At 39.3% G+C, this 25347-nt stretch overlaps 1 protein-coding gene across 2 annotated transcripts in view; it reads right to left on the reverse strand.

Annotated features, from left to right (window-relative positions):
* Positions 1-25347, reverse strand: part of NCAN (neurocan) — a 375601-nt gene that overhangs the window by 81559 nt on the left and 268695 nt on the right. For both annotated transcript variants that reach the window (XM_077475452.1, XM_077475453.1), the window contains one exon: positions 6522-8030. In XM_077475452.1, the coding sequence (XP_077331578.1) occupies positions 6522-8030 (1509 nt within the window). The remainder of the gene's footprint in view (positions 1-6521; positions 8031-25347) is intronic.

The raw sequence follows: 25347 nt of genomic DNA on the forward strand, positions 1-25347 counted from the left end.
AGTGTACTGGTTGTGCCACATCCCATACTATCCACAGGCAGCTGGTTTGATTGAAAGATACAATTGGCTATTGAAGGACCAGATACATAAATTTACACCCATACATATACTAAGGGGGTTGGATCGGGTCCTCACACAGGCAGTCATGTTGTTAAATTCTAGGCCAATAGCCAAAAGTACACCATTTAAGGGGATGGTAGGGGCTGGGGCAAAGATTCCACAGCTGGAGTGCAGAGTTCAGTATTTATGTAAGGTTCCTGAAAGAACAGGGCTTAACAGATACCATGTTACTTCTTCCAATGACATAGAATCCAAGAGTGACGTATCCGAAGCTGAAGCCTATCTAGGAATGAGAGGGAATCTGGCAGAAAGGTTTGAAGTTATATTTGCATTGGCAGATGAGCTTCAAGACAGTGGCTGGGACTCTGACTGGTTAGTGGATACTTCTCAGCAAGAGTGGAAAGTGAGGCTATATAACATCAAACCTTCCAAAATAAACAGCAGTGATCTTCTGAAAATATCAGTATATTTCCTCTCATCCCTATTGATGTTCTTTGGGAGGGTAAGAAGTGGGTACAGCCATGGGGCAAAGTGTTAGAAATCCAGGCAAGAGGCCATTTAGAGGAGAGATTGTAGCTGAAGGGCCTGGATCTACTGTTTATGTATTATTAGAAGGAACAGATAATCCGCTTTGTTTTCCACTCCACAGGCTGTCTCAGATTTGATCTAATGGAAGACCAGAGAAAAGTGGTTACATGATGGAAAAAATTACGGAAGACCGCAGAGCTGTGGAGAGCAAGGCCTTTGATGTATTACAAGACTGGACTTGTTTCTAAAGAACTTTAGAATGGACTTTCTAATTAACTTTTAGTTAGAGACTGAAATACCTTCTCAATTACAGAAATATGGGTGGTGTTGCATTCAAGGAAAATTTATGTTTAGAATGAGTTTTCTTAGTAATGAAGTGATTTTCTGTATGGAGTCTGAAAGAAAAAAATCTAGAGCGGAATGTGTTGCGTTTGTTAAAATATGATATTTTTTTTATATTAATCAGACTTAACATTACTTGGGGCAATATTACAATAGTAGTTGGTCATAAAAATCAGATTACTGTCAGGTTTTGGCTTGCGTACATATTTCTCAAACAAATGCTGCTGCATACAATTGGTACATAGATACCATTGTTGTATTCAATTGACAGTTTCAACAGTCCATTGTTTCTACAGCTAAGTAAACAGGTATGTTTTCTGTTGTTTGGTAACTATGGTAAATAGCCTGATACATAAAAAGGGGCTCATCATGTTTTAAGATCAGAAGCCACTCATGATACAAGAAGGTGCCTGGTCTCAAGGAGAATCATTGCCAATGGAGATCACGAACATACAGTAACCAAAGTTAAGTAACTCTTAAGTGTATTCATACTGTTATAGACCATAGGCTGTTCATATGCTAGGCATTTTGCTTATTATAGATATCTGTCAGTCTTGTATTATATTCCTAATATTGTAATAGTTTTGTATGTACAGCATCTTTGTATAGTAAAAGCACATTTACACACTGCAGAAGTCTCAGCTCCCTTGCTTATACCACAAAGTAACCTTGCTAGATAGATGCAAGCAAAATAACTCTCCTTCTCTAGGGGCTCATCATGTTTTAAGATCAGAAGCCACTCATGATACAAGAAGGTGCCTGGTCTCAAGGAGAATCATTGCCAATGGAGATCACGAACATACAGTAACCAAAGTTAAGTAACTCTTAAGTGTATTCATACTGTTATAGACCATAGGCTGTTCATATGCTAGGCATTTTGCTTATTATAGATATCTGTCAGTCTTGTATTATATTCCTAATATTGTAATAGTTTTGTATGTACAGCATCTTTGTATAGTAAAAGCACATTTACACACTGCAGAAGTCTCAGCTCCCTTGCTTATACCACAAAGTAACCTTGCTAGATAGATGCAAGCAAAATAACTCTCCTTCTCTAGTGCCCTATTCATCCAGTGCTCAAATGGTAAAATATGCTTACTAGAATGCCATGACCACCTATTTATAGAGCGATAATGACAACAGTTAAATTTAAAACATCAGGCCCAACTTTCCATCCACCACTAACCAACCGTTCTGCTCATTACATAAAATACCCCAGAATGAATATATAAAGGGAGGAACACTCATATAGTGTGAACCCACAGCAGCAGCTTTATTAAAACTTAGTAAAACTACTCACATGATCAGATAAAATCAACAGCATAATGAAAAAAGACACCCAGAGTGTCCCTGATTGGTACTTTTGGCAAAGTGTGATGATGTCAATGCATCCCGGCCATGTCCCTACACATTTTGTGCAAAGCAGACATGATTGGTTTTTTTTTAATTCAACTTTATTGCTATCACATGGAATGAACGACATCCCTTATGATAACTGGGCAGTGACATTTCCTCTTTATTGGGGGACCTGGGGTCAATTAGACCTCAAATCTCTTCTCTGTCATCCAAAACAGCTAATCGAATTGAGATCAGTGCTTATTTTATTGTGAGTGCTGTTTTAATAGTTTTAATAAAATATTGGTGGTATAGCAGAAGCGCTAAGATTGTTCACTCTTTTTGCTTTTGGAGATAATTCTCTTATTGAATACGTGTAAGAGAATGTATAAACAACTGACTTCATCTTAGATTCCCCTCCATTTTACATAAAGTAGAAGTGAACTTTTTGTTTGTGTGAGTTTTGCCATGAGATACTGTGGTTAAGCCGAATCTTGGAGTAACATTCTGTGTCAGAAAGTCATCAGCTATTTCTTGTTATCTAGACAGCATTCTAACTCTTGATAAGAAAGTCCATGAGTGTAAGTTTTGTATAACCCTTAGACACATATTTTTACTGGTATATAAACTACTGTTGTACTCAATAAAGACAGACACCTTGTGAAAACATTCGAAGCTTGTTTCCCGTGTTTCATGTGGTGTCTCACGGATCCGAGGGTCTCGTGGTCTACTTGCATAAAGCAGGGTGGTTGTCAAGGTGTATAATTCCTTTCAATAAGGAATGTGAAGGATGTGAATTGAAAAACCTGGAGGCCGCAAAGAGGAATATTTTATTAAAAATATTAAAATACTGCTCACGATAAAGTACAAACAGTGCACATGTTATTGTGAGTGATATTTTACATTTTTTAACAAAATATTGGTGGTATAGCAGGTAGCGCTATGATAGTTCACTCTGTTTGAGCTTTTGGAGATAATTCTTTTATGGAATGAGAAGGATGGATGTTGATTGAAATACCCGAAGGCCACAGACAGGAATACCAGCTGTCACTATATACAAGGGCAAGGCGCAATAGACCTAATTTCCTTTAGGTCAAGCAAATAAGGTGAGGGCACCTCCGTGTTGGTGCTGGGATTTACACGTATATGGTGAAATTGGTGCACAGAATCATGGTGTTGGGGTTTTAAGGATGATATCGATTTTAAAGTACAAAAAAAAAAACAGTTAAACAGAAAAAAAGTTATGTGGAGTTATATGGATTAACATCCACCCCCCTCCAAATCCATAGCAAAGCCCTCCCTGAGCATGCAGCCTGGCCAGTAAAGGAGGAGAGATGATTGTGGGTTCTCCCTTTCTCAAACCATACCAGGCCACATGCCCTCAACATGGAGAGGGTACCTTGCCTACCCATGACTCCTCAGCTCAGCACTGGTCTAACTAGCTGGACCACCCAACCTGGTGACTGTAATTTGGTTGGTTTATATAGGTCCCAGGGCAGGCAATATTCCAGGTGATTACATGCATTCAATAAAACACCTGTCACCAAAAAAAATTTTTCTGAGGTTCAGGTGTGGAGACATATTTCTTCCTGTACCAGGCTGCTGATTGGCTGCTGTGGAGTCCTAGGGCATTATAGGATTGCTGTTGAATTTTCCCATCAACATCGGTTTGAGCATTCTGAAATTAAAAATGCCATACTTGGGTATGATTCAATTTTTAACCAAACAGGAATGCTACCCATGAGCAAGTGCTGAGTGTTCCGTTTTGGTGCCCATTAGTGCACATTCCATGTAATTACCAAGAGTTGACAATCATTAAAGAAGAGAAGATACCCTGTCAGCCCTTATCTGAAACAGGGACAGATATAAATATCTAGCAGTTGTAAATATCGAATCATCAAATAGTAATAACTATGATACATTTATGGATGCTTGCTATATTTGAAGTGATCACTTCAAAAAGAATCCACTGCCACGAATGTCATATGGATAAAAATGAAGCTGTTATTTTGGGACTATTTACACACAGCCCGAAACACTTATTTTACACATTAAATTTATGGCATGCTTGAAATTGCCTCACAGGGCCTTATTAACAGAGCGCTGTAGCGATATTCTCCCTACTTGACTGGCAGAAAGCACACAGAATACCCATGGTTGCCATAGAAACTGTGTCACCTGGACATATGGATACAGTGTTGGTCTCCAAATGCTTAACTTACTGCAAGACAGAAGCAAAATGCAGTGGAAAGTTAATTGGCTTTGTGTTAACGTTTGTTCATTTTGTTTTAATTGTATTTAACCAATCTCTATGATTTTACAAGTTACCTTTATAGGCTCTGAAAGAATAACACCTGAAGACTTTAACAAAATAACTGTAGCTGCAGTAAAAATAAAATTTATATACAAAGTATATTGTTAAGCAAAACTACCACTTTTTGTCCTTGCAAATAGGGGGTTTACATTTTTAATACCATGATATATATGCTTTGTATTGTGTGTTTGATTATTACCCTTCCTAATGAGTTCTACTATGCACATGGAAAACCAAATAATTTTTTAGAGAACATTATGCCCAGATCATTTTTATGGCATGAATTTCTTCACTTGGCACCATTTTAATTTGCTGCATTTTTTCTCTTTCCTTTACTTACTAGAAACTTTACTGTATCCAGTATTTCCCCCATATGTTACAGCTAAATATTAAATAGTTTGTGCAAAGCCAAGTTTGAAATAATTGTCTGTTCAGCAGATAAGATAAGGAAAACCAACCAGCAAAAAGATTTTTTTAATGCTTAGTGCATTAAACTAAGTAACGTGTAAGTGTAACATAGATAAGTATTGCTACTCACAGAGATCACAGTAATTCCTTTGAAAATTACTGCATTGTCATCTCGACCATGACACTACCTGCCTAGAGTTTGCATGCTCTCCTTGTGCCTGCGTGGGTTTCCTCCGGGTACTCCGGTTTCCTCCCACAATCCAAAGACATGCAGGTAGGTTAATTGGCTTCTGTCCAAAATTGGCCCTAGTATATGAATGGGGACCTTGGATTGTGGGCTCCTTGAGGGTAGGGACTGATGTGAGTGTGCAATGTACAGGGACAATTGTAGACACTCACTCAGGTTGAACTGGATGGACTGGTGTCTTTATTCAACCTTACTAACTATAAACTATAAACTATAAAAAGGACGGAACCATCTTTGGCGCTGTTCTAGGTCTGCATCTATATTTTGGAATGAAATGCTGGTTCAAAGATGATTTGATTATTTGTAGTGCTGTGCAGTTCTTGACCATGTTCATAAATATCTGACATAGATTAGCTTGGTTCTCACCTAGTGATTTGCTACAATGTTAAGCCTAGTACACATGAGCCGAATGTCAGGCAACATCGGTGGGTTCAGAAACATTCGACCCATGTGTATGGCAGCCAGTCCCACAGATGCCGGCTGAAGGGTCATGACTGAAAATGGTCTGCCAACCGACTCCTGATCAGCGCTCTCAGCCAATGGCTGAGAGCGCTGACTGGAGTGTTCTGGTGGTGGGCCAGCCCCCTGTCTGAACACAATAGCACAGCAGAGAAGATCACTGTAATAACATTGAATTGTTAGTACAGCAGCTCTGACCTGAGCTGTGAGGCTTTTTGCTTTCAACCACCTGGTTTTATGACAAAAAAAATCTAGTAGTGTGTATGAGGCTTTGAAATGTCACTGTCTGAGAGATCACTGGGGAAGAGTAGACTGATTAATTTTTCTGTCTCGAGCAGTCTGATGACATCATTTCACAGATGCTTATTGATGAAAAAAGATAGATATTATTTGGAAAATATACTGGTATTGTACAGTATATTGTGACATGTCAAGAATTCATACTTTTACCAACATGTCCACCCTAAGGAAAACATTTTGATAGCATGTGGCACATAAATTAAATGGTCATATAAACAACTATTACTGGACATCTGATCCGGATAGGTTGTTTACCACTACAGGGATCTCCACTTAGTTATCACTTTTTTTTGCACCCTGCATATGGGAATCTACTTGACCATTTATGTATAAATTTGTCAATAAGTAAATAAATGAGCATCCTAGCTTAGCAAAATGTCCATCTGTTTTTATTTGGATGTATGTTTTTGAATGTTGTCTATACAACAATTTAATCAACAAGCAGTGGTAAAATATGACAATTGCTCTAAGCAAAATTCAAAAAAACATAAACAATGTATAAAAAGATAAATATATATAAAGATTTACCTTGTGCACTATGACCTTCAATAAGCCACTGTGTACTGTCTTCTTCTCTACCACTTCCTATATCCTCTTCCTTCTCCAGAGACAAGGCTTCTTCCATCTCACTATCTGCTGTAGGTCCAAACATAAGAGTACTGTCAGAGGCAATAGTAGACTCATAAGTAGGCTGATCAGAAAACCCCCGCATGCCACTTGGCTTGTCTCCTCCATAAATGAGAGATGGTATTATTGTTCCCATTTTCCCATCCTCAGTTTTTAAGTTATCCAGTTGAGTAATAGATGTTAGAGGTGACTGTGAGATAAAACTGTAATGCGGTCTCGGTGTTCCGTGGGCAACTGTCACCCTGTCTTCCGTCGCCAAGATTGAGTCTGTTGTAAATGAGCTGGTTGCAGAAATGTGTTCACTTTCTGGAACTGACTTAACACTTTCAGCTGTTATCTTTTTTTTATCACCTTCACTAGTTTCATGATGGGCTTCATAAGAAGCAACTTTTATTCTCTGTATTGAGCTGGTTTTACTTTCAAAGCCTAGGTTCTTAGTAACAGGTTCATGGTGGCTAATAGCTGTGGTTTGGTTTTCTATTTCAGTGAGTACAGTTTCAGGGACCTCTTTAATATCAGGAGCCAACAAAGTTACTTCTTGTTGCCACCCTTTGGATCCTTTTTGACTGCTGGTTGTGAGACTCGGCGGCAGAGTAGTTTTGTTTATTGTGTCTGGCTTGATATTTTCATGATAGGTGTCATGATTTGAATGTGGAAGTGCATTTAATAAATCAGCATGCCTGTGCCCCAAGATAGTGTCAGAAATGGTGGTTGCTGACACCTTCAGGTCAGGTGGGGTATGTATTTCAACTGTTTTATTCTTTTGAAAAGATAATGCTAGTTCCTCTGAAAATGTCTTTTCTTTGCCTTGCCGTTCTTGGAAATTAAAGTATAGATTTTCTCCATCTCCCATGTCAACAGTTTCCCATACTGTGTCTGAATGTTTTGTTACTGGGAAGAAAAAATTACCTGATCCTTGTGTTGTTACAGCTGAATCAATAGGATTTGGAGTTTCTAATGATAAATGTCTGTCATTTTTTACTGTAAGATCTCCCGAAAACCCCTCAACATCTTCTCCATCTATGGTTTTATGACCTCTAGTTGACAGAACTTCAGAGCTTTCTCGATTATTTGGCTCCTTATGGTTGTCACCTGCACTAATCCAATTTTTGGGTACCTTTGAGTCCTTGACAATGTCTAAAGGAAATTTAGTACTACTTAAAGGAGTTGTTTCAGTTGATGGATGGTAACCTGTATGAGGCTCAGTAATTGTAGGCAGCCAGTCATCCAATAAATTTTGATTACTATCCACTTTCATAGCATATTGTTCTGCTCTTTTATTATCATGAGGCTCTTCTGTCAGTGACTGCACTGGCTGGTTTTCACCTACTGTTGCAACACTGGCATCTTTATATGATGGAATTATTGGTAGATGTTCTGTTTTTTCATGCTCCTCAATGCCAGTCAATCCTGCAAATCAAGTTAAAGAAAAAAGTTCAGCTTTTTCAACCAAGGACAGTAAAGCTTTTTTACATGACATAGGATGTGTGAATATGATAAAAAATTAAAATAATATTGGGGCGAACATGCCAGTTTTTTTCAAGTTCTACACATCCTGAAACGCGTATTTTAATTTATTCAAATGTGATACCCATAAGTATGTGAAATTAGAGTACATGCAAAGTGTTGTAAACACTTTGCATATACTCTCTATCAATCTAAAGGATAGATATCAGAGTGTTGTTGTAAATGGTGTTCATTCAGAACTTTGTTCATTCAGAACAAAGACCAGACCACAAGGCTTTGTATCAGGTCCTGTTCTAATTAGTCTATATGTAAGTTATAAAACTAAAGGTTTGTTGGGAAATGTATGTCTTTTTGCTGATGATACAAAGGTGTGTAATAGGGTTGACATCCCTGGAGGTGTCTGTAACATGGAACATAATTTGGCTTTGCTGGAACAAACCAGTGGAAACTGCAGTTCAATATTTCTAAATGTAAAATAATGCACCTAGGGAAAACAAATCCCTTGAGAGAGTACAACATTGAGGGTACAGTGTTGACCAGCACTACAGAGAAAAAAAAAATTAGGAGTACTTATTATAGATGATTGCAAAATTTGCAAAATTAGCACACAGTGTGAACAGTAAGTGGGGAAAGCAAACATCATTTTAGAATGCATCACTAGAGGGATCATCAGCAAGAGGAAGGAGGTTCTGAAATATTTAAATACATAAGGGGATAAATAAGGTTCAGGAGGGCAGTGTATTCAATATGAAACCAAAATCAAGAACACGGGGAAATGACCTCAAACTAACTAATGGGTAGTTCAAAACTAATCTTATAAAGTAATAAATATTATTTTATTGAAAGGGTAGTTGATGCTTGAAATAAACTTCCAGCAGAGGTAGTCAACAGTAAATGGCTTCAAACATGCTTGAGACAAACACAGATCTGTACTCAGACAAAACAGTTAATGAAAAAAAAAAAATACATGTATTAAAAAACAAAAATACACATAATTTATGATCATTTGGGATATATTAGCTTATTGGTAGTGCCATAAAGTGAGTTTATTCCATGCCAAAAGTAAGTTTTAGGGCTTTTTCTCCTTGCTTTTATTGAAAACAAAGCAAATTTCACATTAAAGTAGTTTCCCTCACAGGGGTTCTCACCAGCAATGTGATAACTAAACAGTGCTCAGCCTCCTGGCTCTTCTTTGCAGTATTTCTGCTTCCCTGCCTTGGTCCTCCAGACTGCCAAACACACAGTCCCCAGTGCTCGTGCACTAAACGCTGCACTAAATCCGCAGCTCCCTGCTGCTACATACTTACAGGCTAGGCCTTTCATTGTCCCAGTGTGTACAGTATAGAGCAACGTGCTCCTTACAGCTCCCCTTGACAGACTGACCCCCCTTGGGAGGGTGGGGCCACTGATCTCTAATCCCAGCTCCAATATAACCCCAGCACACACCTTGCTCTTTAGCTGCTTGGCGACCAGCCTCTGCAGTTGTACTGCAGCAAACATGGCTCGGCTGTACGAATCGCCATTATATTATGTCCCTTCTTTTAGTGGCCACTAGAGGCACTGCACGCCTCCGGAGCCGATGGCGCCACTCGCACCCGGAGCCAATGCTGGGCTCGCGCGATCGCTCGTGACGCGGCGAGAACTGGGATCTCTGTGTTATCTGAGAGGAGAAGAGACAGATCGTGTGTTCATACAAAGTATGAACACCGATCTATCTCTTCCTCTAGCAAGTCCGACATTTTTATAGCATTGATCACTGTATAAATGCAAATGGTCCCAAAAATGTGTCATAATTGTCAGACGTGTCCGCCATAATGTCACAGTCATGATCAAAATTGCAGATCGCCACCATTACTAGTAAAAAATAATAATAAAAATAATAATAAAAATGCTATAAATCTATCCCCTATTTTGTAGACGATATAACTTTTGTGCAAACCAATCAATATACACTTATTGCGATTTTTAGTACCAAAAATATGTAGAAGAATACATGTCGGCCTAAACTGAGAAAAATATTAGCTTTTTTTAAAAAAAATGGGGATATTTATTATAGCAAAAAGTACAAAATATTGTGTTTTTTTCAAAATTGACGCTCTTTTTTTGTTTATAGTGCAAAAAATAAAACCCGCAGAGATGATCAAATACCACCAAAAGAAAGCTCTATTTTGGGAAAAAAAGAACATCAGTTTTGCTTGGGTACAAGCCACATGACCGTGCAATTGTCAGTTAAAGCGACGTAGTGCCGAATCGCAAAAAATTGCCTCGTCATTCAGCAGCCAAATCTTCCGGGGCTGAAGCAGTTAGTGTGCCTGCTTTCTGCAAAACCTGGCCCAAACTGCCAAAATAAATGGTGGAATAGGCCTGTGTCTCTACAAGTTACATAGTCTGGTTGAAAAAAGACCATCCAGTTCAACCAATAAAAGGTAAAAAAATAAATGAATAAATAAATTATTCATTCCTATATATACACAATCCTATACCTACAGTTGATCCAGAGGAAGGCAAAGAACCCCAGCAAAGCATGAGCCAATTTGCTCCAGCAAGGGAAACTGGATATTGTCCTGGATCAACTACCTATAAATATATGTTATATATAATATAGTATCCAATTATATTATGTCATTTTAGGGAAGATCTGGGGGTGTCATTAACTTTGCATTGACACCCGCAGCGATTCGCAGATGTCAGTGTGAACCGCCTGCAGGTTACATGTAATTTGGGAACCCGCACTTGAATCTCGCTGGTTCCCGCATCGCATATATGTAAACTGGAGCTAAGTTATCAGCTCACTGGATTTCTGGCAATATCAATGGGTATTTTTTTACACTTATCATACTTAGATACTGTATAACAAATGCTTTAGTATTTAACAGAACAAAAAGTAGAAGTTTATTGCTAGTGTTTACAATTAATTAAAGCCTTTAATTGGAACAAGCAGTTCAGTCATTCCAGATTCACTGGTTTTATACTTTTTCAGAGCAAGCTCCTTATAAATATTAAATTGAGGGGGTCAGCACAATAGCCAAGGCAATAACAGTTTTTAAATGTAAATGTATACCTTCATGGTGGTCTGCATTTGGTGACCTCATTCTGAAAATGCTAATTGTTTGGCTGTTTCCATCTTCAGAAATTGTAAGATCCAAAGCAAGAAAATAGGAGAAAGTCAGACTTTCCTATATCTATACTTGTTGTAGGTCAGGGATTCAGAACACAATAAAGCCAAAGCATCAGCATGATAATAGCAATTTTAGAAGAGGTCAGCAGTTGCAGCTTTCCATATTTCTCTCAAGACAGGTTTCCTTTAATAATAAAATGGGTTAGGCACTTCCTGTTGTGACGATAAGTTAGTTTATTGCACAAGGGTTCTTCTTGGAAGCTGTAATTCTGTTATGTATTAATTATTTATGTGGCTTTATGTCATATGTTTTGGCTCCAAATTACACTTTAATGAAGTAAACTTTTGTTTTGAAGTTGCTTTATGCTCTTAATAAAGGCTACAGTATATCCCATAGAAATACTAGATATCCTTTGCTATTATAATATGATCCCAAATCTATTTTAACTCATTAGTTACACCTCACTAAAAGCTTCTAAAATACCTTGTGCATAATCTTCACCTGAATTTAGGCAGCAATCATTCAGTGAGAATAATTCACCCTAAAAATGTTGATATATAAATTATAACATGCTGCATATTATTATTATTATTATACATGATTTATATACAGTTTACGCAGCGCTTTACAATGTATAGGGGGGGACAACACAATTACAGTAAAATAAAAAAGGTACAGGAGGGCCCTGCTCGTAGAGCTTGCATTCTAAAGGGAGGGGGTGGTGGTAAAAAATGTAATAGCTACAGAGAATGATTTCATGGGATGCATATAAAGCATATATAAATCCATATAAATCCATAAAAATCCAATTTAGTGCATCATATCCAATACTGCATACCCATGTACCTACCCCACTAAATGTAATAGCCAATAATAAAGTATCTCACATTAATAAAAAAAAAATGTATGTAACACTGGTATAATAACCTCAATAAAAAAACATTGAATGCAAAAAATAATCATCAAAATTGATAAAATAAACCATAAATTGCATCTTCTAATTTTCTTGTGCAGCATGTGAAGACATGCATATACACTCGTGTCAAAGCAACTGTGACCTCCACCTTCCCCAGTGGGCACACTCTCACCTTCTTTATATTAAAAGGTTGTTCACAGCATGTCCCTTTTAAAGCCAACCTAGGACTAACACCAAAGGCAGATGCAGCTCACTCGGTATACAGATTCCACAGCAGGATAATAAACTCAGAAGAGATAAAAGACAGCCATACCATATAAAAGCTTTATTGGAAAAATAAAAGTTGCACTCACATAAATATAAAAAGGATCGGGCTTATCTAATGACTGAGGGAAGACATCTCACATAGGCTGATACAGTACAAGCTCTCGCTACTCACAGAGCCACACTGTGCCATCCTCTCCAAACAATCCTAGGTAGCCCCTCTGACATGCACAGTGTCCTTGCCCTGCCCATCATCAGTGTTTTCTCATCAGTGATGTCATCAGGAACGATACCTCTCCTGTTATAGCTTCAAGAGTCTTCTTTGTAAAAGACCTCGCTTACACCTGCTTTGCTGTTTGAAGCGCGATCTGCAGACAGCAATAGACAGGTTGCGACGATCCATTGTATCGCCTCCGTACCAACTGTTTTAACCCCTAAATACTGAACAAATGTGTCACAACTGCATGCTCTGTGCGGTGGTGATAGCACAGCCCAATTCACTTGAATAAGTCACGCTCATTGGGCAGTACTGACGACCAATTGTGACAGGCAGTATAATTTCTGCTGAGGTTGTGGCATGTGTACAGTCCAGCCGCAGCCTTAGCAGCATAAGGGGGAGCATTTGCGAAGCAGTAAAAATATGGATCAAGAACAGGGTTTTACTGCCACCCAACTGCAAGTGTAAACAATAGATCAGTACTTATAGATTAACCTTATAGAGCAGAACACTGTTCCATGCCTAAAAGCTAAATGCCAACCAAAAAAGCGTTGAACCAAATCATTTTTTTGACAGCCACAAGGGATATAAATTCCTTTGCAAACCTACATCATATCCTTTAAAATCAGCGATAACATCATCACTTTTCAAATGCAGAGAGCAGAGCTATGGGTGGGTCCCAACATGTCCTGCCACAACAGGCTGCCATAGAAATTACAGGAAGCGGTGGATACAAGGCAAGTCAATCTGTACGAGAAAATACAGTGAGTGGTCTTTATTACAGGAAACTCCAGCCAGAAAGCAAATTGCTGCCGTTATTTTAATTACTGCAAATATCTACACAGAAGACTCTCTGTCATTTTTTATAAAGCCTAGATTTATACTTTAAATCATGGTATTCGTAATTACCAGAAGGTAGCCAACAACTAGCATTTTCAGAAAGAGATCAGCAATGAAAGCCTCTGCATTTAAGCTAGTGCACGTTTTCTACAGGTGCTGTAGGATTCATTGTATTGCACAACTTATGATAGCATAATACATTTACATTTTTCATTCCATTTCCCAATTTGCACTGTCTGGTAGTCTTATAATTGTTACAAAAGCTTTGTGTATGAATGAGATAAGATTTGTTTTTTCCAATACTTTAAGTGCTAATAAATGGCTTGAAAGTCTTTTGAAGCCCATTTATCCATCACTTTGTGACATTCAAGCACAACTCTGTTCTGCAGGTTGAGATTTATGTTTCTACCCTGGCATCTTAAACCCTTGTATGTTCCCAAGATGCAGGCACCAGCTTTACTTATCTAGGATTAGAAAAAGATTTGCTGAGAATTAACTAGGCTCATGCGAATACATGACAGGTATATTGCATGTATTATTTTTCACTCCGCTCAGAAAATATTACATCTTACAAAGGCTTTTCTTACAACAAATACATTACCCGTTAGACATTTTAATTGTTTCACTAGACTATGTTGTATTTATTTATTTAAAATGCTATCTTAGCGCTAGGTTCATTTAAAGATGTCTGTTTTTGGACATTCAGTGTAAGTTATTTTCCATTTTTAAATCACCCATCTGTGTGTATACACAGATCTCCCTTAGTTGCTTCTAATGCCACATACACACGACTGGACGTTCCGGCAGACTAGGTCTGACGGTCTTCCCAACGTACTTTTCAGCGTAGTTCCGACGGACTTCCGAATGAATGGACTTGGCCACACACGAACGGACTAAGTCCTTTGAAAAGTCCGTTAGTTTTGAACGTGATGACGTAAGACGGGACTAAAAAAGGAAGCTCAATAGCCAGTAGCCAATAGCTTCCCTTGCGTCGTATTTTGTCCATCGGACCAGCATACAGATGAACGGTTTTCCCGATAGGAATTGAGCCTGTCAGACAGATTTGAAACATGTTCTATTTCTAGGTCCGCCGGATTTTTATAATGAAAAACGGTCGGATTAGCCCACACACGATCGGATTGTCCGATGGATTGATCCCGTCGGACCTAATCTGCTGGAAAGTCCGGTCGTGTGTACACGGCATTAGGGGTATGCAGGTGACCAAACCCTGCTTAACTACAGGTGGGATATATTACATCAATTCCCTTTAAATTGAGTTTAAAGGTCAAATGAATGTCAAAACAGCAAAAATGCTGAATTGGTCTGGTTAGGTTTCCCTAAGCTTAGTGGTTGATTAATCCTGCCTGTCTCTGGAAGAAACTTCCAGAGAATAGAGTAGGTGTGTCAGCAACTGACATTATGAATATTTATCTGCTCTCAGCCAAACCCTGGGAGGGGCATTTAGAAGGTGGCTGAAGGAGAAGATACATGTTTGGGAGACTTGCTCAGAGTGTTCTTGTCCTCTGGCTGCTGTCCCTGAGATGCAGCCTGTGTACTGGAGTTGCTGTTTGGGCCTTAGCATTTACTTGACTGAGAGCCTAAAGGAGACCTGACTCATAGACATTTGCTGGAGGGTATCACCTGCGGAGATTGGTGTGGACCCATTCTTCCTCACTGGAGAGTGTCGCATGGAAGCTGGTTGGCAGTCAGCTGTCCTTGTACTTTGTGAGAAAGACTTTGGATTATGGATCCCAGATGTGCATGTGCATGTGCTTAGGGATGTAAGTTCCAGAAGTTGCACTAGGAGACTAGGATTGTTTGCATAGAGTTCTAGATTAGCTAGCTATTCCCTTTTACCCCCTGCAGAGGATTTTGGTAAAAGTTTGTCCTCCTGCAAATTTTTCCTGATGTTTTGGAGTATCCTGCACCCTCTCCTGTTCAAGTTTTCTGCATTAAATCCATAAAAGGCATCCCCTAGACAGAACCTATATTTGTCAGCGTGCTTGGAATTGTGTCTGGTTCTGGCATCTTCTCTACTAGCAAGGGAGACTTGGGTCAATTCCCGGTGGCTTCTTCGGAGGTAACCCCAACAATTTTTATTTTTCTAATTATTCTTTTTACTTAATTTTCATACATAAAATTTACTTCGTTTTCCCACCATTATACATAAGAAAAATTACATTTCACACATCTTCAACTATAATATTTCAGTAACCTTTGGCATCTATGCTCACCCTAACTTATTAACTTCATATTTCCATTATCCAAAGTACCTATTCGACTGGCTATATCCCCCAACATTCACTCACACAAAAAAGTGCTGCAATACTAGTTCTGTGGGAAGTAGTGTTGAGTAACCACTTAACCCTGGGAAAAGATTTATCCCCATTCATGACAGGCCAGTGCGATCAGGCACTGCATTACATTAACTGGCAACTGCATGATTATGCAATGCTGTACCCAAATAAAGTTTATGCAATTATCCTTCCATTAATAGAGATTTCTTTTGGTAGTATGTGAATGCCATTGTGTGCGATAAACAAAAAAAGACCAACAATTTTGAAAAAAAAAAAAATTTTTTTTACTTTCTGCTATAAAACATATCCAATAAAAAAAAAATTTAAATACCAAATTTCTTCATAAATTTAGGCATATATGTATTAATCCACACATTTTTGGAAAAAAATCCCAAAAGCATATATTGATTGGTTTGTACAAATGTTATAGCATCTACAAACTTTGATATATATACTGGAATTTTATTTATTACTAGTAAAGGCAGTGATCAGTGACTTATAGTGGGACTGCAATATTGCGGCAAACAATCGGACACAAACTGACACTTTTGACACTTTGTGGAAACCAGCGACACTAATACAGTGATCAGCGCATTGTATTATATGTGATTCTGCACGGAATGGCTACTCTGTAGCAGTAAATTTGCTATGGGGCAGTCATTAAATGGGTAATACTTACTAAATATATATATTATGATAATAATATAATATTTATTATTATATATTATACTTTATAGTTAAATGGCAATATAGCCCCTGCCTAGGTATCAACTTCCTTATCTAGAGAGCAAAGGTAGGCAACCTCAGCACTCCAGCTGTGGTGAAACTACAAATTCCATGAGACATTGCAAAACTCTGGCAACCACAGTAATGACTCCCAGAGGTAGAAGCATGATGTGATTTTTAGTTTCACAAAAGCAAGAGTGGGGAGTTATGGAGACTGGTCTTATGGACTGGTCTTATGGAGAAAATAATTAAATATATATATATACATATATATATATATATATATATATATATATATATACATATATATATATATATATATATATATATATATATATATATATATATATATATATATATATATAATTATTTTCTCCATAAGACCAGTTTCCACAGGAACAGATATCAGGTTTTGTGGCTACTCCTCAAACAAATGCTGTTGGAAACAATGGGAATGTAGATACAATTGTTGTATTCAGTTGACAGTTTCAGCAGTCTATTGTCTCTATAGCTACAGGTAATATACAGTGGTGTGAAAAAGTGTTTGCCCCCTTCCTCATTTCCTGTTCCTTTGCATGTTTGTCACACTTAAGTGTTTCGGAACATCAAACCAATTTAAACAATAGTCAAGGACAACACAAGTAAACACAAAATGCAATTTGTAAATGAAGGTGTTTATTATTAAAGGTGAAAAAAAATCCAAACCATCATGGCCCTGTGTGAAAAAGTGATTGCCCCCTAAACCTAATAACTTGTTGGGCTACCCTTAGCAGCAACAACTGCAACCAAGCGTTTGCGATAATGTGCAATGAGGCTTTTACAGCGTCCTGGAGGAATTTTGGCCCACTCATCTTTTCAGAATTGTCCTAATTCAGTTACATTAGAGGGTTTTCGAGCATGAACGGCCTTTTTAAGGTCATACCACAACATCTCAATAGGATTCAGGTCAGGACTTTGGCTAGGCCACTCCAAAGTCTTCATTTTGTTTTTCTTCAGCCATTCGGTGGTGGACTTGCTGGTGTGTTTAGGATCATTGTCCTGCTGCAGAACCCAAGTTCGTTTCAGCTTGAGTACACGAACAGATGGTCGGACATTCTCCTTCAGGATCTCTTGGTAGACAGCAGAATTCATAGTTCCTTTTATCACGGCAAGTCTTCCAGGTCCTGAAGCAGCAAAACAGCCCCAGACCATCACACTACCACCACCATATTTTACTGTTGGTATAATGTTCTTTTTATGAAATGCAGTGTTCCTTCTACGCCAGATATACTTGGACACACACCTTCCAAAGAGTTCCACTTTTGTCTCATCGGTCCACAGAATGTTGTCCCAAAAGTCTTGGGGATCATCAAGATGTGTTGTGGAGAAATTGAGACGAGCTTTGATGTTCTTTTTGCTCAGCAGTGGTTTTCTCCTTGGAACTCTGCCATGCAGGCCATTTTTGCCCAGTCTTTTCCTGATGGTGGAGGCATGAACGCTGATCTTAACTGAGGCAAGTGAGGCCTGCAGTTCCTTGGACGTTGTTGTGGGGTCTTTTGTGACCTCTTGGATGAGTCGTCGCTGCGCTCTTGGGGTAATTTTGGGCGGCCGGCCACTCCTGGGAAGGTTCACCACTGTTCCATGTCTTCGCCATTTGTGGATAATGGCTCTCACTGTGGTTCGCTGGATTCCCAAAGCTTTGGAAATGGCTTTATAACCCTTTCCAGACTGATAGATCTCAATTACTTTCTTTCTCAATTGTTCCTGAATTTCTTTGGGTCTCGGCATGATGTGTAGCTTTTAAGGATCTTCTGGTGGACCTTACTGTGTCAAGCAGCTCCTATTTAAGTGATGCCTTGATTGTGAACAGGTGTGGCAATAATCAGGCCTGGGTGTGGCTAGAGAAATTGAACTCAGGTGTGGACAACCACAGTTATAGTATGTTTTAACAAGGGGGGCAATCACTTTTTCACACAGGGCCATGATGGTTTGGATTTTTTTTCACCTTTAATAATAAACACCTTCATTTACAAATTGCATTTTGTGTTTACTTGTGTTGTCCTTGACTATTGTTTAAATTGGTTTGATGTTCCGAAACACTTAAGTGTGACAAACATGCAAAGGAACAGGAAATGAGGAAGGGGGCAAACACTTTTTCACACCACTGTATAACGTATGGCATGTATCATGGCAGATAGAGGTGCGCATCTTCACTGGCCTCACGATTCAATTTGATTACGATTATCATGTCAACGTCAATTCGATTCAATTCTGCGATGCTTTACAATGCATCACAATTACAGTGCAAGTGAGCATGGTTTTCATCAAAAAAATTCAAACAGTCAGGAGAACTCGATTTTTTAAATGTTATCTGTTCTTAAAAAAAAGATAACACTCCCTGCATGTAGCAAAGTCTAAACACAGCAGACAACAAATTAAAGGAGCTCCAGGCTCTCCCCAAAATACTAGAGGAGATGGTCAGAGACTGCAGACATGATGCAAGAGATGGTCAGAGACTGCAGACATAATACAGGAGATGGTCAGAGACTGCATACATAATACAAGAGACAGTCTGAGACTGCAGACATACTACAAGAGACAATCAGAGACTACAGACATGATACAAGAGATGGTCAGAGACTGCAAACCTACTACAGGAGATGGTAAGAGACAAAAGACATGCAGACATGATACAGGAGATGATCAGAGACTGCAGATGTGATACAGGAGATGATCATTGACTGCAGACATGATACAGGAGATGATCAGAAACTGCAAACATGATATAGGAGATGATCATTGACTGCAGACATGATACAGGAGATGGTCAGTAGAAAGGTATAATATCTTTTTTATTTTAAAGAAAAAATAATACCCTTTTAGTATCACTTTGAGTCTTTTGGCAGCAACTTGGATAATAAACAGGTCAACCTCACTGCAACAATAAAAAAAGGAAGACAATCCAGTCAGCAAGAAATATACTGCTCGCAGATCAGTGAATGTTTCCAGAGGGGAGAGATGTTGGAAAATCTCAGGAAGAAATTAGACAGAAAAAGAGTGTGCACTGTGCAGCCCCCAATGTGTTAGGCCACAGCACACACACTGGATAGGTGCAGCAGGTGGGGGATATGCCACTTCTATACACTCTTCTATACTAAGATTTATTTTGAAATTTGAAATTTCTCCATACACTCTTATGCCCTATATACACGGTCGGACTTTCCAATGGAAAATGTGCGATCGGATCCTTTTGTCAGAAAATCCAATCGTGTGTGGGCTCCATCAGACTTTTTCCGGCAGAATTTCCGACACACAAAGTTTGAGAGCTGTCTAAAATTTTCCGACAACAAAATCCGATCATTTAAATTTCGATCATGTGTAGACAATTCAGACGGACAATGTGTAGACAATTCATGCCACACATGCTCAGAATAAAATACGAGATGAAAGCTATTGGTTACTGGGCCGTTTATAGTCCCATCGTACGTGTTCTACGTCACCGCGTTCAGAACGATCGCATTTTCCAACAACTTTGTGCGACCGTGTGTATGCTAGACAAGATTGGGCCAAAATCCGTTGGAAAAAAATAACGGATTTTGTTGCCGGAAAGTCCAACCATGTGTACAGGGCATTAGAGTCTTCAATAGGTTTGGCATTGTGATCCTTGGTTTTGAGATGAAAAACAGTACATCATCTGCAAAAGCTGCCAGCTTGTGCTCTTCCTCTCCTATCTTAATTCCATTGATATAAGGTCGAATTGACGCAAGCAGGGGTTCCAAAGTTAACACGAACAAAAGAGGTGATAGTGGACAACCCTGCCTGGTTCAGTTTTCCATCTCAAAAGGGCGGGATAATATACCATTTACTTTCACACGGGCAGAAGGGCAGTTATAGTACTTCCCAGGGGATGCTGGGACTGTGACATCATAAGGGGCGGGGTCACCATGTGACATCACCCAGTGACCTCGCCCCTTATGCCTATATAAGATGCCATGCAACGTGTCCCCAGCAGTACAGCGGGAGAGAGTGTCATGTCAACATCGGAAGAAGAGAAGAAGAAAAGAAGGAAGAAGAAGAAGGAGAAGAAGATGGCGGCGGCGGCGATGCCCAGGGCAAAGCTAGTTAAAGAGCTGGAAGTAGATAGCGGAGGAGCCCGGCAGAAGAACTGAAGAGCGGGAGAAGAGGGCAGAAAGTGCAGAGAAGTCAGAAGAAGACCCCCGAAGTCGGAAGAAGACCCCATGATGAACGAGAACGTCGGGCTCCTCCGTTTGCAAAAGAGCGGCAAAAGAGCAGAAGATAGCGGAAGAGCCTGTGAGAAGACCCCCGAAGTGGGAAGAAGATGCCCGCAGATGCCTAATAAACTACTTTAAAAACCCTGTGTTGTGTGTTTTTTTATTACCACTTTTCCCCCCAGGTGAATGGGTAGAGGTACGATGTACCCCATACTCATTCACATTGGGTGGGGGGCAGGGATCTGGGGGCCCCTTATTAAAAGCCCGCATCCACATAGGGACAAGGTGCTTTGGGGTGGGGGGTTGCTGGGCGCCCCCCTTCCCCAAAGCACCCACCCCCATGTTGAGGGCACGCAGCCTAGTACGGTTCAGGAGGCGGGGCGCTGGCTCATCCCCACCCCCTTTACTGATCGGCCGGGCTGCGTGCTCGGATAAGGGTCTGGTATGGACTTTGGGGGGACCCCCACGTCGTTTTTCGGCATAGGGTTTACCCTTAAAACCCATACCAGGCAACGAGGCTCGTAAGGTGTCAATCTCGCTGATGGAATTGATGTACCTAGTGCATTCGTGTGTGATCGGGTGTGGGCAAGACCGCTTGTTCTGAAAGTCCGGCGGACCTCCGCTGGAAAGTCCGCTGGATAGTCTGATCATGTGTATGCGGCATTATGGATTTCCTCCTTGGTTATCTAAAATGGTCCTGTTGCTTACTGATATATGGGGCAATCTGGCGTTTTTTTAAATTTCAATCTTCTCAGTTTTTTCTATTTCCTGTTTTCCCTTCTGATTGATGGATTATAGGGCCCCATAGTAACTCCTAAACACATTTGCAATCTCTTTCGTTTTATATACCATTTCTGCATTTTTATTTTGAATTTTTTCTATATAATTAATTTATTTTTTCTTAATTTTCACAAGATATTTGCCCGCCTTATTTCCCCCAAGATATCTTTCTTTTGCTATTCTATGGAATGTCCTTTTTGACTCCTGATCCATAATGTCTTTGAGTTCATCCCTTTTACCCACTAGTTGGTGGAAAGTCTCCTGGTGTTGTCCTTTATATTTTTTATGATCTTGTTCTAATCTGCAAATCTCATCTATTAAGGTATTCATTTTTTTTATTCTCTCTTTTTTTCCCCCAGCGCCAATCGAGATCAGGATGCCCCTAATGTAGGCTTTATGTGCCTTCCATAGGGTGGCACCTGAAATTTCCCCAGTATCATTAATTGAGAAATAATATTCTATTTCTTTATGAATTATTTCTGCTACCTTCTCATCTTGGAGAAAGGCTTCATCCAGGTGCTATGAAATGGCTGTCTTGAAGTACCTGGCATCTCTATCCTCATTGAGACCAGGGAATGATCAGATAGCATCAATATTTCTATGTTTGTTGCAATTACTCTGCTCCAGTAACATATGGTCAGCCAGTATATAATCTAGTCTCGAGTATGCCCCGTGAACAAGGGAGAAGAAAGTATAATCCTGTGTCTTTGGGCGCTGCATCTTCCATACATCAATTATTTGACACTGGCACATTTTCTGTTTTATCATATTTAACAAAGCTTTATTTGTCCCCTGTACCCGGGATGTACTGTCTGTAGCAGGATCTATGCAGAAGTTCAAATCTCCAGCCAATATCACATCCCCTATCTTAAAATCCATTAATCTGTTTTAAGTACTTGATGGAGTTCTTATTGGGGCAATAGATGTTAGCAAATGTATAAATCCTTTCCCCCAGTCTACCCTTCAGGAAAAGATATCGGCCTTCAGGATCTGTCATCCTATCTTCGAGTATGAATCTCATCATTTTTGCAAACCCAATTGCGACCTCCTTGGCCCTCTTAGTAGGTGAATCTCTGTAATACCAAATTGGAAATTCCCTGGATAAAAGATTAACATTTGTTTCCTGAGAAATATGAGTCTCCTGCAAAAACACCACCTCGGCTTTATACTGCCTGAGTTCCTCCAAGATTTTGTGTCTCTTTGTTGGAGAGTTCAGTCCTCTAACATTATATGTCAATACATTTATTTCAGTCATCTAAATTTACCTATTTTCTTCCTCTTACAGGTTGGTGGCCAACAGTCCCTAATTTCGGGTTTCTGTTCTCCACCAATCTTTTCCAACTTCCCTCCCCCACAGCATCTCTCACCTGCTTTGGAGGACCTATGTATCCTACATATCAGAGGGTCGTAATCCTTTAGAGGAGTTTATATCTGTTATAAGTGAATGCTGGCTGTCCCAACAAGGTGCCCCAACTCCCATCCACCCCCCTTCCCTCCGCGCTCTCCCACCCCAACCTCCCCCCTCCCTCACTACACCCCCTCCTTGACCACATTCTGGCCCTGAATCACTGGTGGGGTTTCTACCCACTCCCACCTAAAACTCTCCAACCTTGAGGTGTGGCTCTGGTCGTACCCCCTCCCCCCTGCTCCCCAAATATGGGGGACACACTATATATATATATATATATATATATATACACAAAGAATAATAATAATGGTCGTTTGTACACATAGTTCTAAAATAAAAAAAATGTAAGGGAATAATACAAATAAAGAAATAAAGGTAGGATACTAGATTGATAATAAATTGATAACAATTGTGCTAATAATAAAACAATATTAACAATAGCTATATTGTTAATAAAACAATATTAACCATGCATGAGGAGTATATTATAATTTAAATGTAATATATACAAAAAATAAACCTACAAATAAATCATGTATAAAACCATTGTATACGCAATGATAGTCAACAAGAGTTAAATTCCCTTCAAATTTTTGTGCATATGTAATGTATCTGTGTTTGTTAACTCCTTTCGATATAAAATGGAAAAAGAAAATGTTGATATGTCATTGACATACATGCAATATGGTCTTGCTGGATAGTATACTATATGCTGACAAAGTGTACAATTATATTATAAGGAGATACTGTAAAGAAAAAAAAATGACAATAAAATACAATTGTTGTTCATATGTAGAAGAAAGTAGTATTAGGGGCAGTGGGGACTGCTATGTAATGATGTAATGTGATGGGAAGGAGAGTTGAGCGTGGCTAAAGAGGGGGGAGATCTATTGAAGAGGTGTACAAAGGAGTAAATAATGTGGAACTGGGTATGACTTATGTGTGTGCAGTGACTGTATTGACGGGCAATGGCTGGGACAGTGATGGGCAGTGCATAGTATTGCTGGACTAATGGCAAGTGACTGGTATTACATTACTGTTTGACAGTGGGAGCATGAACCTTCTTGGCAGTGGGAATGCAGTCTTGTTCTATAAGCACTGAGAGTAAAGGTAGCTTCTCTCAATGTTAATATTGTGCTGTATCGGACAGTGAAATCTTGATCCGAGATGAATGTTCAGGACTTTTTGGTAAATCAGGCTATATGATTTGGGTCTGATTAGTCTGCACTAATGGGTAGCTTGGTTACTCACAAGGAACTTATTTTAATTCCCAACAGATAATAGAAAATAGCAGAGTTAAAAATGTAAAATGTGCTAATATTAATAAATCAAACCTTTGTACACAGATTACTATATCAATAACCACCATGATATTATTAAACTGTTCATAAATAACCATATAAAGTGACTGACTGTTCCATTCCATTCCGTTTTTTCTCCCATACACTTTTTTCCCCCCAAACTTTTAATTAAAGTGGAGCCCCACCCAAAAGGGGAAGTTCCGCTTTAAGGACTCGTTCCCCGTTCCTCTTGAACAATTGGCACTTTTGAGGAGTGGGGGGGCACGTACCTGATTTTTACAGGTACCTGCTTCCTATTTCTGTTCCTAGCACCGCGTTGGTCAGAAACGGAAATTCTCTTCCCTCCCGCAGATGCGCACTGAGCACCCAGCTTTGCAGCCGCAAGCTGTCACAACCGGGAGGCCATAGGGAAGATGCCAGTGCTGAGGACCGAAGACAGCAGGTGAGACCATCTGGGTTGAGCACACCGCTAGATCTTGGGACAGGTGAGTGGCTTTTTCTTAAAAGTCAGCAGTTACCGTTTTTGTAGCTGCTGACTTTTATTTTTTTTCACAGGTGACTGGAACTCTGCTTTAAAATATTCTTAACACAGAATGTACATCAAGAGTTGTCAACATTAGGCACACAAGAGAATAAAAATAAAGACTGGGCAGAATGTAAACCATTTACCAATCATCTGGAACATCAATAGTAGTATACCAGAAAAAAGGGGAGGGGATTGCCCAAAAGAGAACAAAAAAGGGTGGGGGGCGGCGTGGGGAGCATTGTCTTATGGATTTAATGGCAACAAATGCCCACTTTAGGTGTTAGGGGTTTGATTGTGGTATGAGATCCATGGGACCCAGATTTTTCAGAATTTGGAGTGTTTGTGATGGTGCTGGTCAATCATAGAAACATAGAAAAGTCCAGCAAATTGTGTATTTTTATGTGATCAATGATCCTCCTGATTCAGGATTGAGTTCATTAACCTGACTACAATCGCTATTAAAGTCGCTGCAGCACGTAGGCCCCTTCCAGCACGTTTTGCACACATGCACATCCTCAGGGGCTGTTTGTTTGTTCTTACTATACATCATGCTGCAGCGATGTTATACTTTTTATTTTGTTAATAAAATACTACATTATATAGTACTTATCTTTTTGGGCTACGTGTGGTGAGCTTTTTATTCAACTTACTGGTG

The sequence above is a fragment of the Lithobates pipiens genome, unplaced genomic scaffold (genome assembly GCF_037356315.1).
Source record: "Lithobates pipiens isolate NorthernLeopardFrog02 unplaced genomic scaffold, aLitPip1_a1.2 Scaffold_13, whole genome shotgun sequence".
In the NCBI taxonomy this organism is placed as follows: Eukaryota; Metazoa; Chordata; class Amphibia; order Anura; family Ranidae; genus Lithobates; species Lithobates pipiens.